This window comes from Herpailurus yagouaroundi, unplaced genomic scaffold (assembly GCF_014898765.1).
Source record: "Herpailurus yagouaroundi ecotype Mexico unplaced genomic scaffold, PumYag 29, whole genome shotgun sequence".
Lineage (NCBI taxonomy): Eukaryota > Metazoa > Chordata > Mammalia > Carnivora > Felidae > Herpailurus > Herpailurus yagouaroundi.
In genome coordinates, this window is record NW_024412377.1 from 86,359,312 (window position 1) to 86,377,440 (window position 18,129).

An 18,129-nucleotide genomic window follows, 5' to 3' on the forward strand; every position below is an offset into this window, starting at 1 on the left:
ACATACTTTTGATGAAAGATGATGCAAACTGCAGTATCCCCGTCAACACGTAGTGTAGAATCTTTAACAGACGATAACATTTTATGGTTTTTAGGAATGAAAGTCTTCTAAAAGCTGTAAAGTCTTAAGTCTGGATGACCTGTGTCAATACTGGAAGAAAAAAGGTGCCTGACCACACTAGGTAAGCGTGTTTCTTTGCTCATACACAACATTTCCTCATAAATAACGAGCCTGGGTGATGTCATATGGATTCTATTGTTTTTATTGATTGTTATTACTTTTATTAAACAATGTTAGGCATGCAGGATGATTAAAAAAACAACTAGTATTCTTGGAATATATGGTATAAGGGATAGAAATTGATCCAGTCTTCATCATAGCAATGAATTTTCAGGTTGCACAAAGATAAGTAACTCATATTCCCAACACAACAATCACTTCTGGGTTAATCATCCAGTACAATTCATAGGTTCCTATTATAGAGCTGTATGTAAAAAATTAGAGTTTTAGTTCAAAACCAATACAAATACGAAAGTATCATTCTAATGGTCACTAAGGCGCTAGAGGTGGGTGTCAGCAATGGGTATCCTCCTGAGTTCCACGATCTGGGAGTCAGTCAAGGTGCCTCCCTCCTGGCTCCCTTGACCCGATTCATTATCACTGACACTGAGACCAGCACCTGTAATAGAAAAAGAATACACACAAAACTCCCAACCATTAGCGCAGTGTTTTGAGGGCCAAGTTAAATCAAAACAACACTTTTATTTCTATTACACTGGTAAATAGCGAGCTATACATTTCGAATAGATATCATTATTAATTTTTTTTAAGTAGGCTCCACAGCCAATGTAGGGTTTGAACTCACCACCCCGAGATCAAGAGCTGCATGCTCTGAGAAGAAAGAGCTGCACTGACAACACCTGCGGTCCTATCAGCGCCCAGAAGACACAGGCTCTGAATGACTCAGATCTGATCCCAATATAAAAATAATTGCATAACACAGAACCAAAACAGATCCATACACAAAACCCACAAGGCTAGCTGTTAATTACAGAGAGCACCCAGAATCTCTGTTTTGAGGAAGCTCCACTGTTCACTCCTCGTTTTACAACTCAGAATAATTCAGAGAATTTAACACTGTGCTGGAGTAATACCTTGTTCTTCTCTTGTCTAATGCGCGGAGGAACACGAACTCTCATGTTCTCTCTCTCACACACACACACACACACACACACACACACACTCACACACAGAATGGGGATGTGGTCACAGGGTGTGCTGCTGGGCTGAATCACTACCGATTACAGGTCCCACTCCTCCCCCTCTGCTGGGCACACACGCTGCAAACAAGAAGGAAAGTGAAAAACCAGTTGCTGGGCAGCCGAGACTTCCCTTTCTGTTTGAAACGCAGGAAAGGCACATGTGCAGAGTTGGTAGCTATGAATTAGGTTCGTCTTAACCTAGTTGGGGATGGAAGGAGGAGCCCACCACTGCCTTCTTCTAGCCAAGCCCTCCTTCTTCTGGGTCTGTCCTCCCCACCCTCTCTGTGAAAGGTTGCTGTTGAAACCCCACTTCCACCCTTTGCTTCTGGGACACTACACTTGCTCGTCTCATCCCCTGACCTGCTGGTTCTTTCCAGAGCTCTTCTGCTTTCTCCTGAATCTCTTCCTTCTATCTCACCACTGGAGGCCTTGTCTTCAGTCCCGCTTCAAGGCCCACACTATCTGCGTGACCCGTTTTGCTCTCTAGCCTGACGTCTCACTACTATCCCCCTGCCTGAGATGCCCTTCTCATCCCCCACCTCCTTAATCTGGCTGCCTCCATTCTTCCTGACAGTATCAACTCAGCGGTTACCTTGGCGACCCACAGAAACCTGATGGTTCTCTTTCAAAATTTCTGACTCCCTCATTGCATCATATCCCTCATATCTTTGAATCTTCTAACTCACAGGACGGTGCTCAGCACACTGTGGGTGTTCAGTGAATGTTTGCTGAATGTATTAATAAGCTATGCTCTGCGTTCTAGTTCTCAACAATGTTTCTTCCAGCCTTATTGCCCGTTCTGTTCCTCTGATCCTTTCTACATTTCGCTGCCCTCTTCTTCCTGATGTGTCACTAACACATCAAGTCTGGAACCGTCTGCATTGGCTTTCAGGACACATCCTAATCTGGCTCTACCCTACCAAATAGACATACTTCAACATTTGCCTATTGGAAAGCTTTCTCAAAGTGATCAGGTCTCTTGTCTCGTCCTTCATGTGCCCATTAATTCCAGCCTGAGTATCTTCCTGCCCATCCATCAAGGCCTATTCCCACACCCTTCCACAGATAGCTCTTTCACCTTCCTTCAAAACAGGGAGGTAGAGAATGCAGTATTTGAAAAGAAAAGTCCTAGCTTATACCTGAAAAAATATGAATCACATACCCTTTTTTCTCTTAAACTGCCCAGGTTTGGATAATAAATTATGTGGTATCTCTCCAGATAATGTATACATAAGTCATGGAGCGAAATGTATAACAAACACCCATGCACTCTTGGAAGTTAATAACTAAAATATTGCCAATGACAACATTTTTAGAAATTTAGTTGCCAAAACGAACACATTTAATGTGAAAAAAAAAATCAGATTTTTGGTTTCTCTTGAAAAAGCAGAGGGCAGCACTAGGCCTGCATTTTTGGAATGAAAAAAAAAAAAAGGAGCAAAAACATGGATCTGGCACTACCCTCTGGTTTGCCACTGTTTTCTCATCTGGTCCTTTTGCGTCATCTACAGTATCTGCTTGGCCCCTGAGGTAATATTTGAATCTGCTATTATGTCTTAGAAGGAGGGTAAAAGGTCCATGCTTCTCTGCCAGGGGAGCAGGGGAACTGTCCTACTTGGAAGAACCTGAGTGGATTAGAAGACCTTGGCTACTCTATAAGGAGAAGGTAACTGAGGCCCTGAGGTCAGTAGCAGCCTCAGGTAAGGAGGAACAAAAGGGCTAAATAACAAAGTTGCCCAATAGGAGATCAACTACAGAGATCTGCCATCAGGGCAGAGTGGGGCTTAATGAACAAACTAGTATGAGCTCCCACTGACTTTGTGCTGGTCTGCTCCAAATCTCCTTAGGAATACAGAAGTGTTTGCCCAGCATATTTACAAAGCACACCAGAGAGAAGTTCTGTACCGAAAGCCTGCTGAGCAGACAGCAAGGAACAGAGGGGACAGGGCTGGGAGGTTTAACATGGGGCGTAGCTTTCAAAGTAATGGCTGTCACCATCTTGTTTGTAACCCAGACCCCTGTGAAATGTCAGGAAGTTGTAGATAGAGTCTTCCCTTGAATCACCACATCTACATGACCCAGCTCATCCTCCTTCTCAGTTTCTCCCAAGCTGAAATAAATGCATATTACTCAATTCTTAATCCCTCACTGAGACTCAGAAAGGGCCCATATTACACACAGTAATAACATGACAGACTGGGAGCATAGCCCCAGGCTTCTGGGCTCTTTGTAATGCATAAGTAGTCTGGGAGGGTGTTTTGCAGTGAGTATCAGGATTTTCTGAAAGGAATTTTTCTGCTTAAATTTTAAGCCAGAAATTCAAGAAAAATCCACTAACTGTGGTAATAGTCACCTTTCCCTATGGTAGAATAGGTAATATCAAAGAAACTAGATGTAATATTTTACATTCATCTAGTGCCTCTCCTTTCTTCAACATTTCAATACAGTTTAGTTAGGAAAGGATGATTATTAGTCTTGTTTTACAGATGCAGGGATTGAGTGGAGATCAGGGTGTTGACTGACTTGCTCATGTCACATAGCTGGGAAATCCCAGAGTGAAGATGTCCAATGGTCTTCTGACCCCAAATGTAAGGTGTTTTCTTCTATACCATACTGTCTTTTGTGGTGGCAGTTGTAATTGTGCTACTTTGTCCCTGGTCTAGAACACATTTTAAACCTTCTCGGCACATATTCAAGCCACCCCCATTCCTACCTCACTTAATAGTCATGATGCAATGAACACCCGGGTGTTTCAGAATGCAGCATGGATATGTAAAATTGTTTTTAGGGGTACCTGGGTGGCTCAGTCGGTTTAGCTGCCAGCTCTTGGTTTTGGCTCAGATCATGATCTCTAAGTTCCTGGTTTCAAGCCTTGAATATCTGCGATTAAGGTGTGGGGCCTGCTTGGGATTCTCTCTCTCCCCCTTTCTCTCTGCCCCTCCCCCACTTGCACTGTCTCTGTCTCTCTCAAAATAAATAAATAAACTGAAAAAGGGGCACCTGGGTGACTCAGTCAGTTAAGCGTCTGACTTCGGCTCAGGTCATGATCTCATGGTTCGGGAGTTTGTGCCTGGCGTTGGGCTCTGTGCTGACAGCTCAGAGCCTGAAGCCTACTTCAGATTCTGTGTCTCCCTTTCTCTCTGCCCCTCTCCCACTCCTTCTCTGTCTTTCAAAAATAAATAAATGTTCAAAAAAATTTAATAAACTAAAGAAATTGTTTTTAAGCATAACAATGAGCTGAACCAAACAAATAATTTATACAATGTGCTACTGAACTTAGACTGCCAGCTACTGATAGATTCTTTACACTAACAATCTCTAAACCCCAGGAAAACTTACCAACTACTTATAATAACTCTTATTAGCTAAATGAGGAAACTGAAAGCTTGAGTCACTTGCTGAAAATCACACAGATAGTGGACTGCAGAACTAGGTTGCCAACACTGGGCTCTCTGACCCCAAGGCACATTCCTATTTTCTGTGGATTTTTCAAATGTAACAGTAATACAAAGGTCATTCTCCCTCAATCTTCTAGCTTTCCAAATCCTGCTCTTCCATTTTGATGCCCACTTAACTTTATTTAGCACACTGGTCTCTAGAAGTTTTTGAAGTTAAATAAGTCATTGTGATTTTATGTGATATAGCTGAAAGAGAAATTTATTAATGAGTTCTTAGAGCAGTTTGAGCATTTGGGCCTTGATTCTGAATGTTTTTGTTTCTATTCAAGGACTTGTTATTTATTTTCTTCTGACTGAAAAAGAAATCATTTGAAGTTTTCAATAAAGAAATGTTTACCATGACATTTGTGTCCTTGGCCTGAGTAAAGCCAGGAAGCTAAGAGATGAGGGATGATAAGGAATCGGATTAGTCTCTCTGGGAGGAGACCTCAGTGAACAAAGACCCTGTTTCTAAGCCTAATATGTTCCAAGCCTGACATATTCTAGAATCTTGTCATTTTTGGATCAACATAAAAATCTGGTCACTCACCTCATAATCTAATACTATACAATGCTCCAGGTCAGTGCCTCTGATGTCCTTTACAAAGCATCTGAAGCATTGGGATTCCTTTACATGGCTTTGGTACATGGCTTTTTATTTATTTTTTTTTTTAATTTTTTTTTTCAACGTTTATTTATTTTTGGGACAGAGAGAGACAGAGCATGAACAGGGGAGGGGCAGAGAGAGGGAGACACAGAATCGGAAACAGGCTCCAGGCTCTGAGCCATCAGCCCAGAGCCTGACGCGGGGCTCGAACTCACTGACCGCGAGATCGTGACCTGGCTGAAGCCGGACGCTTAACCGACTGCGCCACCCAGGCGCCCCAGTACATGGCTTTTTAAAGGGTATAGGGTGGTATGAGAAGGACAGCTTTAAGAAAATGTATTCCCAGATCTTTAACTTCTATGTGCACTCCTTTTTTTTTTTTTAAAGTTTACTTATTTAAGTTTTTTTTTTAAGTTTATTTATTTATCCAAGGTGGGGCTTGAATTTAAGGCCATGAGATCTGACTGAGCCAGCCAGGCGTCCCAAGGTGCACTCTTCTCATGAGTTTTTGATAATTACTTACCAAAACATTTAATGTTTTAAAATCAGTGCTGACTTACTCAACTGTAGATTAATAATAACTATAATGATAATAAAAGAAAATTTGGACACTTTATATATAGCCTTATGGCCACAGAATAATTTTAAATTTCAATTTATATACATGTTTTGTGAGAGAGAAGTGTGAGTAAGTGAAGATTAAATGAATTTCAAGCACAAAATATATTACATTAGGATAAAATTCTGTGGTGGGAGTGGAGTGGAAATACAAGTTCAAGGAGAAAAGACAATTATGTAAAATTTCCAAGTCTAAGAAAAAAGTCTGCTCCTATATTTTAAAAATGGAATGAATAACAATGGGTATCTAGTTGCTATGATATTTAGATTCCTATGAAATAGTTTAAAAGAATAATGTAAAATTTTCATTTTAAACTTATAATACAGTGGAAATTACATTATTTGATCCTATTTTAACTTATGAAAACCTTTACATTTTTATTAAAATATATGCAAAGGGTTAGATAGCTTTTCAAAGTTGTTCAGTGGTTTAAATGAAAAAGGCTTAGAAGACCCACTATGCCCAGTATGAGAGCTGGAGTAAGCCATGGTTAAAGTGGACCTGTGATACACTAAGGTTTATGAACTCAAATGTCACAGAGACCAGGTGGGATAGCTTAGACCGGTGACCCAGGTCTAGTGAGCACTGGACAAATCAAAGATCTCATGCTCTGTCTAAAGGGGCAGCCATTACACAACTCTAATCAAGGAGATTTTAGGATTGTGCTAGACTTTAAGCACTCTGTTGCTAGATTTTTCAAAAAAAGAAATTGTGGGGTTTTATGGGACACCTCTAAATTTTTTTTTTTTAAGATTTTTGTTTTCAAGTAATCTCTATACCCAACGTGGGGCTTGAAATCATGACCCCAAGATCAAGGGTTGCATAGTCTGACTGAGTCAGCCAGGCACCCTGGAATTTCTCTAAATTCTTAAATGTGTACTTAAAAAAATGTTACAACACTATGAGAATCAAACAAAACCCTCTGTTGGGCCAAATCTGGCCTATGCATCAATTGTAAATTCAGCTGTAGGTGGAATGGTATGTGGACTGCTCCTCTGATTTGACCATATTCTACGATGAAGCGTCTAGGGGGTGGTGCTTTTCTGAAAACAGAGGGATCCAATGTTACAGACTGTTATTTTGGTCTTTTTAAGTATTTATTTCCTAACAAGTTTAATGAGCTCCAAAGAATGCTAAACTCATCTATAAGTAAGCAAGTCATTCCATACATTCCTGAACTGAATGCATTTAATACTTGTTATATATATAGGACCCACATCTAATTTAATTATCCTGCAAGAATTCATTTTATGTTTTCAGTGTCATAATAACAACTGACCACTTTGTAGTGCTGGGGACATAATCTTCCCTGAGAATTATTAGTAATCTGAAAGCCCCTTTCTAGTCCTAATGCTAGTGAGCATTTTGGGCAGTTGTTCATTACCTCCTTCATAAAACTTTCTTGTCTCTTTACTTCTTTCTCAGCACGCTGCAGTTTCCTTTGTGGGACCCTCTTCTATTCACTCTTGAAAGGCAGATATTATCTAGGATGTTCTTCTTCTTTCCCTTCCTCACCTCTTTTCTTCTTCTCTCTCTCCTTCATTCTCCCAAGATCAAACTTGTCCATCCCCGCAGCTTCAAATATAGTCTCTGCATGGATGCATTTCAAACCAATACCTTCAATCCTAAACCCTCAGCTTAAGATCCTTCAAGCCTGAATGTTTAAGATCCACCAGGCCTAATAACCAATAAGTCCAAATCTGAACTCACCAGTTTGTCGCTGCAAACAAATCAATGAACAAATGCTCTTTACATGATTCCTCAGCCTCTGAAGTGAGAAGCAGAAGCCTTTACTGACTGTCCTCTGAGTGTTCGCTCAGCCTTCCTCTTGTGCTCATCTTCTCTTTCTTATTTCCACTTCCTAAATCTGGGACCCAAACCCCATTCCCTTGGACAATTGCAACAATCTCCCAGCCTTTCTGGTTTTGCTTCTAAATTTACTCTTCATACTTTTGTAAGAGTTATTTTGCCTCAAAAACCAGTGGGAACATGCCATTCCTCTCCTCAAAAACCTCCATGGCTCACTAGGTTCTATAAAAATCCCACTCCTTAACATGGAATCTGAGCAGCATTTTAACATTATGTAAAATACCAGCAAGTGTTCTGCTTCCACAAAATGAATCTATTACTAAATGTGTTCCGGAAACACCAGGTTAAATTAAGTGAAGTGGGTTTCTTTACTCTAGGACTTTTCAGAGCTGCTAAAATGCTAATTGAATTGTGAATCTTTGCAGTTTCCCAAATAGACTCAGTCAGGGGATCCTCCCATTGAGGAGGGCTATAAATATCTCAAGGAGGTTGTTCGCTGAAACCCAGTTGGGGAACTACAGTAAATTATAAACCATGCAGGTTTCAGGCCTTCGTGCTGCTGCCTGGATGCAATCACCTTCCACCCTGGCCATGCTGCAGGCAGGGTCTCTTCTCCCCAGGCACCCATAAACTGAGCACCTATAAGCCCCAAGGCATGGCTCATTCTACTCCCTCAGTCTGCAATGCCTTTCCTCCACCCTTCACCTATTTAAAACCTACATATTTTTCAAGATACAATTGAGAGCATTTAAAAAGATTTCCTTGATCTCTTCAATAATTAATATTTCTTTTCACTACTTATTTACTCTTCCTTATATCACGTTTGTGTGAATGTCTATTCCTCCAAGCAAACTCTTAAGTTTCATTTTTCTTTCATTCATTTTTCCAGCAATATTGTTGGATATGAATATTGGAAAGTATTCATTTTCCAAACACTATTCTTTTTTCTTTAATTTTTTTTTTTTGATGTTTATTTGTTTTCGAGAGAGACACAGAGAGCAAGCAGGGGAGAGGCATAGAGAGAAGGAGACACAGAATCTGAAGCAGACTCCAGGCTCTGAGCTGTCAGCACAGAGCCTGATGTGGGGCTCGAAGCTACAAACTGCAAGATCATGACCTGAGCTGAAGTCGAACCCTTAACTGCCTGAGCCATCCAGGTGCCCCTCCAAGCACTATTCTTAATATATATATATATATATATACATATATATATATATATATGCCCATATTATATATATATAATAAAATATACTTGGAATAATTATTTTAATAGGCTCATCTGAGCATGGACATATCTTCTTGCTTGCTTGCACATCTAGAAATGAAAATTTCACTGACATTTTTATACCACTGGCAGTTCAAGATCTTTCTGAGGAAAAAAATTAAAAAAAAAAACTGCAGGGGCACCTACCTGGCTCAGTCGATAGCATGGGACTTCTGATCTCAGGGTCTTAAGTTCAAGCCCCACGTTGGGGTAGAGTTTACTTAATAATTTAAAAAAAAATGTTTAAAGGAAAGGAAAAAACCCGTATATTTGATTTGAAAACAACTATCTATTGGGGTCACAGGCTGAGTGGGGTTGAACATGTAGGAGGAGCCAGTGAGATACAATATGTGATGGTGCTTGGAAAACGAAAGAACTACATGCCGCCCATGATACTGCCTTTGAAATTCTTTGCTTCAAAGACACTCCAGGTCTCCGTGGCAGGTCAGAGGCAAAACTCTCTGAGGGAGATCCCTACCAGATTGTCTTACAACACTGAGATTGTTTCAATGGTATCTTGGTGTTACATCAAGATTCCAGGACAGAGACATTTACATTTAGAGTATGCCTTTTTCTTAAAAGCAAATTATAAATTATTTTTAGATTGTGTTATAGTTGGTGCCAAGAACAAAATATCCTAAAGTTTGGCTAGGATTAGGAATGGGTCATGAGAATCAGGATGTGCACTTCATGGGAAGAGGATATAAGTTGTAGCATAGCAAGAGTGCCTACTTCTAATGTGGTTTGTGGGTTCATACATACCAGTTTTTAATGCAAATATCAAGTCATCAAACTCCTGGGACTCCTCATCAGCTATTAGTGACCCCTGGCCATATCCTCCAGAGGAAGGAAATGTGGCGCCATTCTGCGGACTTGGCTTCAGGTCAGGGCTGGCCTGACTGGCTTGTTGGAAGGATGCTCTCTCCCAATCAGGTGGCACCTTTTTGGTGTAGGGTGGGGAGAAAAGGAAACAATAATATCAACACTTACATAGTTACTCTGATATCTACATGAATAATTTATCTCCACATTCTTATTACAAACATCAAGTGAAGGGACTGCTGAACTGTTTAGAAGAAGACCTCTTTAATTTTACCTTTTGTCCTTAGAGACAACCTGATCTGGTGTTTCTCAACAATTTCTCTATTAGAATTACTTGTAGATTTCTATGTGGTCATGTGTGGGGAAAGAAAATTATTTTTTAAACCCAAACAACATGTTTTATTTTTTTGTAGGATGTATGGGAAGGAAACTGTTAAGAATATAATGGGGGGAGTTAATGGAGTGGTGGACAAAATAGCCTAAGGGGAGTAAAAGGTAGAAACTTCCAGTTACAAAATAAATCTTCACACAATCATTGGATTAAATGATTAAAAAGATAGTTCTAACCCAAAATGATTAAATGTATTCACTTCCCTCTGGGTCACTGATAAACAACCCCTTAATCCTTCCTTGCCTAATGCTTTCCCTTCTCTGCGTGGCTTTCTAGAATGTCGCTGACAGTCCCTCACTGACAGCTGGATCAAGGCCAATTCTGAGCTTCTGAGGAAGGCAGGACACACTTGAAGGGTGTGCCATTGTGCAACACCCTACATGAACATTCAAGTAGTGGCTCAGGCCCAGGAACTGAATTGTCACAGCTGCTCCCTCTCGACACAGGGTTTTCTGAGAGACTACAGGGGAGCCTCCTGCTGAGAAAAGTGACCTGAGGACTGTAGGAATAATGTGAGAGAAGATTAAGCCTTAAAATATTTCAGTAAGAAGTTGACCATCTAGAGCCACACCGCTCAGCAGAGCTTTCTGTGATGACACGGATATTTTAAATCTGTGCTCTCCTTTGCGGCAGCCACGGAACACGTGGCTACTGGGCACTTGAATGTGGCCAGGGTGAGCGACAAACTGAACTTTTAATGCTGTTTAATTTTACTTAGTTTGAATTTAAATAGCCACACATGGCTAATGGCTATTGTATTGTATAGTTCAGATCTAGACAAATGCTAGATTGGATAAACAACAAAGACAAAAAAACATTTTTTTTTTTTTTTTTAAAGATTAACTCCTGAATCGTTGGTTCTAAAAGTATCCATTTCTGGGGCGCCTGGGTGGCTCAGTCGGTTAAGCTTCCAACTTCAGCTCAGGTCATGATCTTGCGGTCCGTGAGTTTGAGCCCCGCGCCAGGCTCTGTGCTGACAGCTCAGAGCCTGGAGCCTGCTTCCGATTCTGTGTCTCCCCCTCTCTCTGACCCTCCCTCGTAGATGCTCTGTCTCTCTATGTCTCAAAAATAAATAAACATTAAAAAAAAAAAAGTATCCATTTCTATTGGTACCAACTACAATGTGAAAACAATTCCATTTTAACAACTTTGGGAATATAGAAATGGCACTAGATTTCTAAACATTTAAGGGTACTAAAGACATATCCCAATTCTTAAATATACTTGTGATCACTTACCTATTTTAATTTTAACCTGACATGAATAAAATCCTTTCAACATTTAACATGGGAGACAAAAAATATCACTGAGCAGGTAGATTATCTATCTACATACCTACCTACCTATTTACCTACTTACCTATCAATAAACCATTACCTTTTCAGACAGATGCACTTTGATTTCTTGCCAGATTTCAGGATGCAAACACAAATACTGTTTCCCTTGGTTTTTCTTTTTTAAAATGTTTATTTACTTATTTTGAGAGAGACAGAGACAGCACAAGCAGGAGATGGGCAGAAAGAGAAGGAGAGAGAGAGAATCTCAAGCAGACTCTGTGCCATCAGCACAAAGTCCAACATGGGGTTCGAACTCAGGAACCAAACTCAGGAACCTTGAGATCATGACCTGAGCCTAAAACAAGAGTCCGATGCTTAACTGGCCACCACGCAGGTGCCCTTGCCCTTGGCTCTTTAATACAAAGACAGCAATGTGAGTTATGTAAGGAGCAATAAGCAAGCATGCTTCTGGCACTGTAGAAATGGTCAGGGACCTGCATACTATCTCTTCCTGGACAAATGTCTTCATGTAAGTTTAAACTTTGAGCATTGGTCCCAGTGCTATGGGTAGCATTACTGACAGATTGGTGACAATGTGATTTAGACAGAGGAAAGCAAAATGATGAGGACAGAATGCAAAGAACAGTGGGAGGTGGATATCACAGAGGACATCCTGGATAGATTTTTCTAGCAGTGCTGCTGAAGCCCTCTTCCAAGCTTTTGCCCTAAAATATTTTCTGGTACTTAAAAAGAGTTTTAGCCTCTTTTCTTTTCACTGAGTATTTGCTGGGATCCAAGTAATGAGCTGGGATGGGTGAAGAAAGAGAGTGAAGGACGTATTTTTAGGAAGAACAGTATTTAAAAAAAACATTTCCAAAGCACATCCAGTCACTGCCATTTTAAATTAGGAAGATTTTGAAGAAAGAGACGACAAATTATGTTCTGACTTCCCAGTACAAATCGCTGGTTAGTTTAGCTCACAGGGCAGGGAAAAAAAGAATTAGGTAACAGGCATGATACCACAGTAAGCCAATCAAATACCACTGATCAGAGGCTGTTCCCAGGAGAGGGATTTAAAAGTCACACAGTACCTTTTAACCTGCAATCATCTTGAGGTGGAGGTGGACAGGGAAAGGGGGAGGGAGAGAGAAAGAGGGAGAGGTGGGAAGAGAGGGGGAGATGGGTACGGAAGGGAGAAAGGAGGAGGGAAGGGGAGGCAGGGAGGGAGGGGAGAACGTGAGCAACTGCAGGAGCAAAGGCAAGAGCAGGCACCTCCTCCATAGCACTGATAAGGTTCTGCGTGGACTTGCTGATTTCCCCTCCAGCAGGAGGCATGCCACTCCCTGGTGTGAAGAAGGCTGTGCTGGGTCCAGGGTGTCCATTCATTTCCACTGTGTAGCTGGCCTTCATAGGGCAGCACGTCTGGTTGTGCAGAATGAAATAAACCACAAAAACATAAAGTCCCTGCAAAAGAAAATAACCCGAGTTTGTTAAAGGAAATCCGGCTACCGCAGCTGAAAAATAAAGGTGGTTGTAAGCATAGCCGGATTTTCTACAAGCATTCAAATTCTACCTGAAGCTGGGAATTACAGAACATGTTACAAGGCTAGCAAGGGGCCACTGTAAATTTCTGGATGTCACAAAAAAGTTTTCCAATGTTATTTGGGAAAAGTGCCCCCTCACTAAAAACAAAACAAAACAAAACAAAAACCAACACATTTTTTTCTTGATTAAAACAAAAGTGACTCTGAAATCTAGCCCTACAAATATGTGAAAACAAACTGCAGACGCATATCTGATTAGCCGTGTACCTTTTTGTTATAGAAAGCAAACCTCTTGCCTTCCAGAAAATTACTCTTTTCCCATGGATCTCACTTGTTCTCATTTTTTTCCTAGCAAAATGGTTGAAGTGAGGTAGACTTCCAGAAGGGCAGTACTAATTGAACCTTCTGATTTTGTTTATACAGCTCACTGACTTATTTCATTTGAAAACAGCATCACTGGGTAGGGACTCAGAGGAATTCTGTGAATTGCTTGGTATTTAGCGTGCCTTGCTTCTCAGCGAACGTTCCAGGAAACAACAAAGCTATCTTGTGAGTTCTTAAAGATCTGCTGGCCCTTTAAATTCTTTGGCAACCTAGTCAAGCTCTTGACAATTGCTCTGCTTCCGTCACAGAGAGCAACTCAGATTTTGCATTTGTGTTCCAGACATGGCCTACACTGGCTGTCCTTCATGATTTCTACAAGGGATCTACTGTATACTTCTAATGGTGCTTCTATAATGCTTGGTAATTTTGACCTTTATTCTCGGCCAATAAAATATGTTAAATTGTGGCTTTTGTATCTGTTAATCTTGGTGTTTAAGTTTTGGAAGCAAATTAGAATCTCCTTAGTTATGAAAATTCTTACATTAATCCACAAAAATGAAAGCAAGCTTATTAAAGAAGAAAAGGAGTTAATGTTAACATTGTTCATGAAATACGAGTAAGTTTCTTCGTTTTGTGAAGCTTGCATTCTCACATGGTTCATGACATTTCTAGGAGTATGGAAGCAATAATGCAAATAATATACTTGTGGGCTTGAAACTTGTATCTGCTGGTATAAATAGCAAAGTGTCTGTTAGAAAATACTCAAGGCATAAGAATGACAATGAATTTTTAATAAAATGAAATTCGAAAACAGTCTGCATGATGGGCATGCTAGCATGTGAGCTATGTTGCCATTTCTAGAATACTGCCATAAATTAGGTCTTTCTCCCCCTTCCAGAGTTGGTATCCAATCTGTATAATTAACAGATATGTTTTAAAATCAGTGGTTCACCTGCTAAAAATATTTTTAAGTATAATTACCTTAACCACAATATAAAGTTACTAACAGAAACACGTTTCCTTTTGAATTAGGGTTGTTGTGTTTGTTTTTGAGCAACATTAGTATTTTAAGTTATGTAGTTAAGTGAATTAGTTTCACGTGCAAATGATGATATAAACGTTAGCAGAAATAAATCTTCCTGAAAACACACACACACGTCCAAAATTTTTCTTGAACAAGTAATTTTTCACATGGGTATGACCTAATTAAATTGGCCACAGCAATAGACAAAACAGGAAAAAAATTAAACTGTCAGCCTTAAAAACTGTGAGAATGTCTCTGATTTATTTCAGGATTTCTCTAAGTGTTACAAAGTGATAGGGTAAAAGCTAGATCAGGAAACAAAAACCATGTTTTAAAATCCATCTCTAAGGACCCATTTGTTAAAACAGCACATTCTCTCTTGTTTGTTTTTATATCTAGCCTTTTGTGCTTCAGGAAAGGAACTGCCTGCTGAAAATAACTTGCATGTGAAAATTACATGTGTTTTTTTTTCTTTTTCTTAAAAGAATACATATACAGCTAATACTTTGAATCTTTTAGATGTGCCCCCAGGAAACATAAACATTTTAGAAAAGAAAAGAATGTTTAAATGTAGATCGTGTGACATTTGCCTGGGTCCGGCCCAGGCTGGGCAAATACAGAAAAGGGAGCTTCTTTATCTAAAGTACTCAGCCATGGAGATTTCTGACCTCAGAGTAAAAACAAGTTCCTTTCCTAAACACTGCATGTTTCAATCCCAGGCTCTCCCTTATATGCTGGTCTGTAAAATAATGTAACAGAGAATCTAGAATCTCAAGTGTTCAATCCAAAATGCTGACCACCCACTATCTGTGCACTGTCAGGCACTGAGATGCAAGGAGAAAACATCAGATTCCTACTCTCAAGTTGCTCACAGAGACAACAATACCTTACAAAGTAATAGGTTAACTTCGTTTAGAAGCAAGACCTATATAATCCATCCACCTGTTGTTCCTATGCTTTACTCAGGGAAGGGTGACAGAAGGGAATTCTTTCTGCGCATTGCTATTTTGATAATTTTGTTGGATCTCCTACTACAATGATGAAAAATGTTTTCAAGGTCTTTAGTTAGATTATATCTGGATGAACCATACCTACTATGGCCAATTTTTTATTTTACTTTATTTTTTTGATTCAGGCATTTAAACTTATTGGCAAACATTCAGTGAGACACAAACAGACCATAATGTCTAAAGGAGTTAAAAGATTCTCCTAATATGATCAAAGAGGAAAATAAGTATAGGAGATGTGGCTGCTTAACTCAGTGATATCTATCAGTTCCATTAAGGTGGGAAAGAATCAACTTTGCTATTTGACAGATCTTCCCGAGAGGAAGATGGAGAACCGGGTAAAACAGCAAGTTGATTAAGCTGCCTGCTCCTGAAGGAAGTGAAGTCTTAGGGCTTCGCGCTGATTTGGAGAACTCATCTTCAATCTGAAAGTGCCTCCCTCTGAGGACTACGATACAGCCTTCAAACAGGAGCAGTTAATCTTGGCAGGACTTGTAAAAAGATCTCACAAGAGGGTAGAATCCAGGTATTCAAACCGTAACTGCATGCAAGCTGTCACCGTCGTCGGCAATCCCCTTTGTCTCTGCCTCGCCCTTCCCATAATTCCTTCAGGTTATAAAAAAGTGGTGAAAAAATCAAATGCATTCAATGAGCCCATTTAAAAACAGCTGCCCAGTCCCATTTCTTTAATTTTAAATCGGCTCTAAATAAAGCGAAACTTCAGCTCACTATTTTTTCCACGTTCCACACAAAGTGTGACAGACCTTACACTGTGTCCTCCACCAGTGAACATTAACACACCCATCCAAAAAGAGCTCTCACAGATACTGAGCTAAATGTGTTCAGCAACCTGACATACTGACTCCACACAACCTCTACTTCTAATATTTATTTCAGTTTCTGGCAAAGAGTTTTGGCCAATGATACATGATAAAAATATGCAGGTGATAGTGCCTAGCCTGCCATTAAAACACAAAGAATTAAATGTCTAGACACTAAAATGTAAAGTTTATAGAGGTGCCAGCACTTAAATATTTGAGGAATAAAAAGCTAGAGTTCCACAGGCAATGAGAAATTGGTCTTACAGACACCACACATCTCACTGTAACCACAAAAGTTGAACTACTGTGCTGTTAGTAGTTGGCACTATGATTCAGAGAGTTTGAAAATAAAGGGGATTTTGCTAATATAAAGTCCAGTGAACTAAGATGAAAAAGACAAAGATTAAAGGAATTACAGAAGCTAATAGGGAAAAAAATACTCAAGAATTGTTCATTGCTATACTTGAAAAGGGGAATCCAAAGAATAACTGAAGATGAATAAAAAGACATAATATTAATATAATAATAATTTCTTGTAAAAGAAAAAAATAACTGAACCTTCAGATTGAAAGTATAATACCATGTACCAGGGAAATTTTGATACAGATTCCTTAATACCAAATCATAGCCTTACTAAGTTTTAAACTTTAAGATATTCAAGCAGAAAAAAAAGCCAATCTGTGACTAAGTGGTAAATTTTAGGCTTTCTTCAGACTTCTTTACATCAACTAGTAGTGCTAAAAGACAATGGAACAATATCTATTAAGTTCTGAGGGGAAAAAGTGGTCCAAGAATATTATACTCAGCCAATAGAGCATTTGAAATTATCAACCATTAAAAAAATATGCTGGGAATGCAACATCCATGTATCCTCTTGGGTGGAGGTAACCCAAACTACATGATAATAAAATATAACCAATAAAGAGATGAATTGCCCATACTGAAGAAAAAACAGAATTCAGTACAAAGATGGCAAAAGGATCATGTGGGGTGCCTGGGTGGCTCAGTCAGTTGGGTATCTAACTCTTGATCTCATGGTTGGTGGCTTTGAGCCCTGTGTTGGGCTCCGACCTAGCAGTCTGGAGCCTGCATAGGATTCTCTCTCCCTCTCTCTAAAATAAACTTGAAAAAAAAAAAAAGGATCATGTAAAAAGACCTATATATCTATGCATTTAGATATAAAACCAATACTTAACAAAATTATGAGAATTAGAGAGTCAAATGAAAAAGTTAAGTCTAGACAACCTAAAAAGATAATATTAACTAAGAAAGTTCCTAAGGTTGGGATAGAGGAGATGGGAGACATGATTATTCATGATTCCATCTTTTACAGCATGTTGTCAATCAATACTATAAAATTGAAATACCTAGGTAATAAAAAACAGTGATTCTAATCATCAAAAAAAATTTTTTTTTTAAATTTTGAGATAGAAAGAGCGAAAGAGCTGGGGTGGGGGCACAGAGAGAGAGAAGAGAGAGAATCCCAAGCAGGTTCTGCACTGTTGGTGCAGAGCTTGACTTGGGCTCAATCCAACAAACCAACAGATCACGATCTGAGCCAACATCAAGAGTCAGATGCTTAACTGACAGAGCCACCCAGGCACCCCTCTAATCCTTTAATGTATTTATAATTTCTTGTCTTCTTTTTTCTTAAAGTAAGCTCTATGCCCCAACTTGGGGCTTGAACTCACAACCCTTAGATCAAGAGTCACATGTTCCTCCAAAGGATCCAGCCAGGCACCCCTACCTAGTATATCTATATTTGTGGTATAGAACAATTTTTTGAAATTCAACAATTACTCCTCTTCCATTTTAGTTTTTCTAATTAAATTTTCAAATAAATTTAGTTTTGTATATTACAGCAAATATAATAAGGTCACATAGTTTAAAATTTACTTGTAATTAGACATCCAATCGTATT

The 18,129-nt window shown here is 39.5% G+C and overlaps 1 protein-coding gene across 6 annotated transcripts in view; it reads right to left on the bottom strand.

The window, feature by feature from the left end:
* Positions 1-241: 241 nt before the first annotated feature.
* The window catches only part of ADGRV1 (adhesion G protein-coupled receptor V1), a 607,523-nt gene continuing 589,635 nt past the window's right edge, over positions 242-18,129 (bottom strand). For all 6 annotated transcript variants that reach the window (XM_040448735.1, XM_040448763.1, XM_040448752.1 and 3 more), the window contains 3 exons: positions 12,761-12,952; positions 9,761-9,938; positions 242-679 (listed from right to left, as the gene is read on the bottom strand). In XM_040448735.1, coding sequence (XP_040304669.1) covers positions 561-679; positions 9,761-9,938; positions 12,761-12,952 — 489 coding nt within the window. In that variant the 3' untranslated portion in view covers positions 242-560. The remainder of the gene's footprint in view (positions 680-9,760; positions 9,939-12,760; positions 12,953-18,129) is intronic.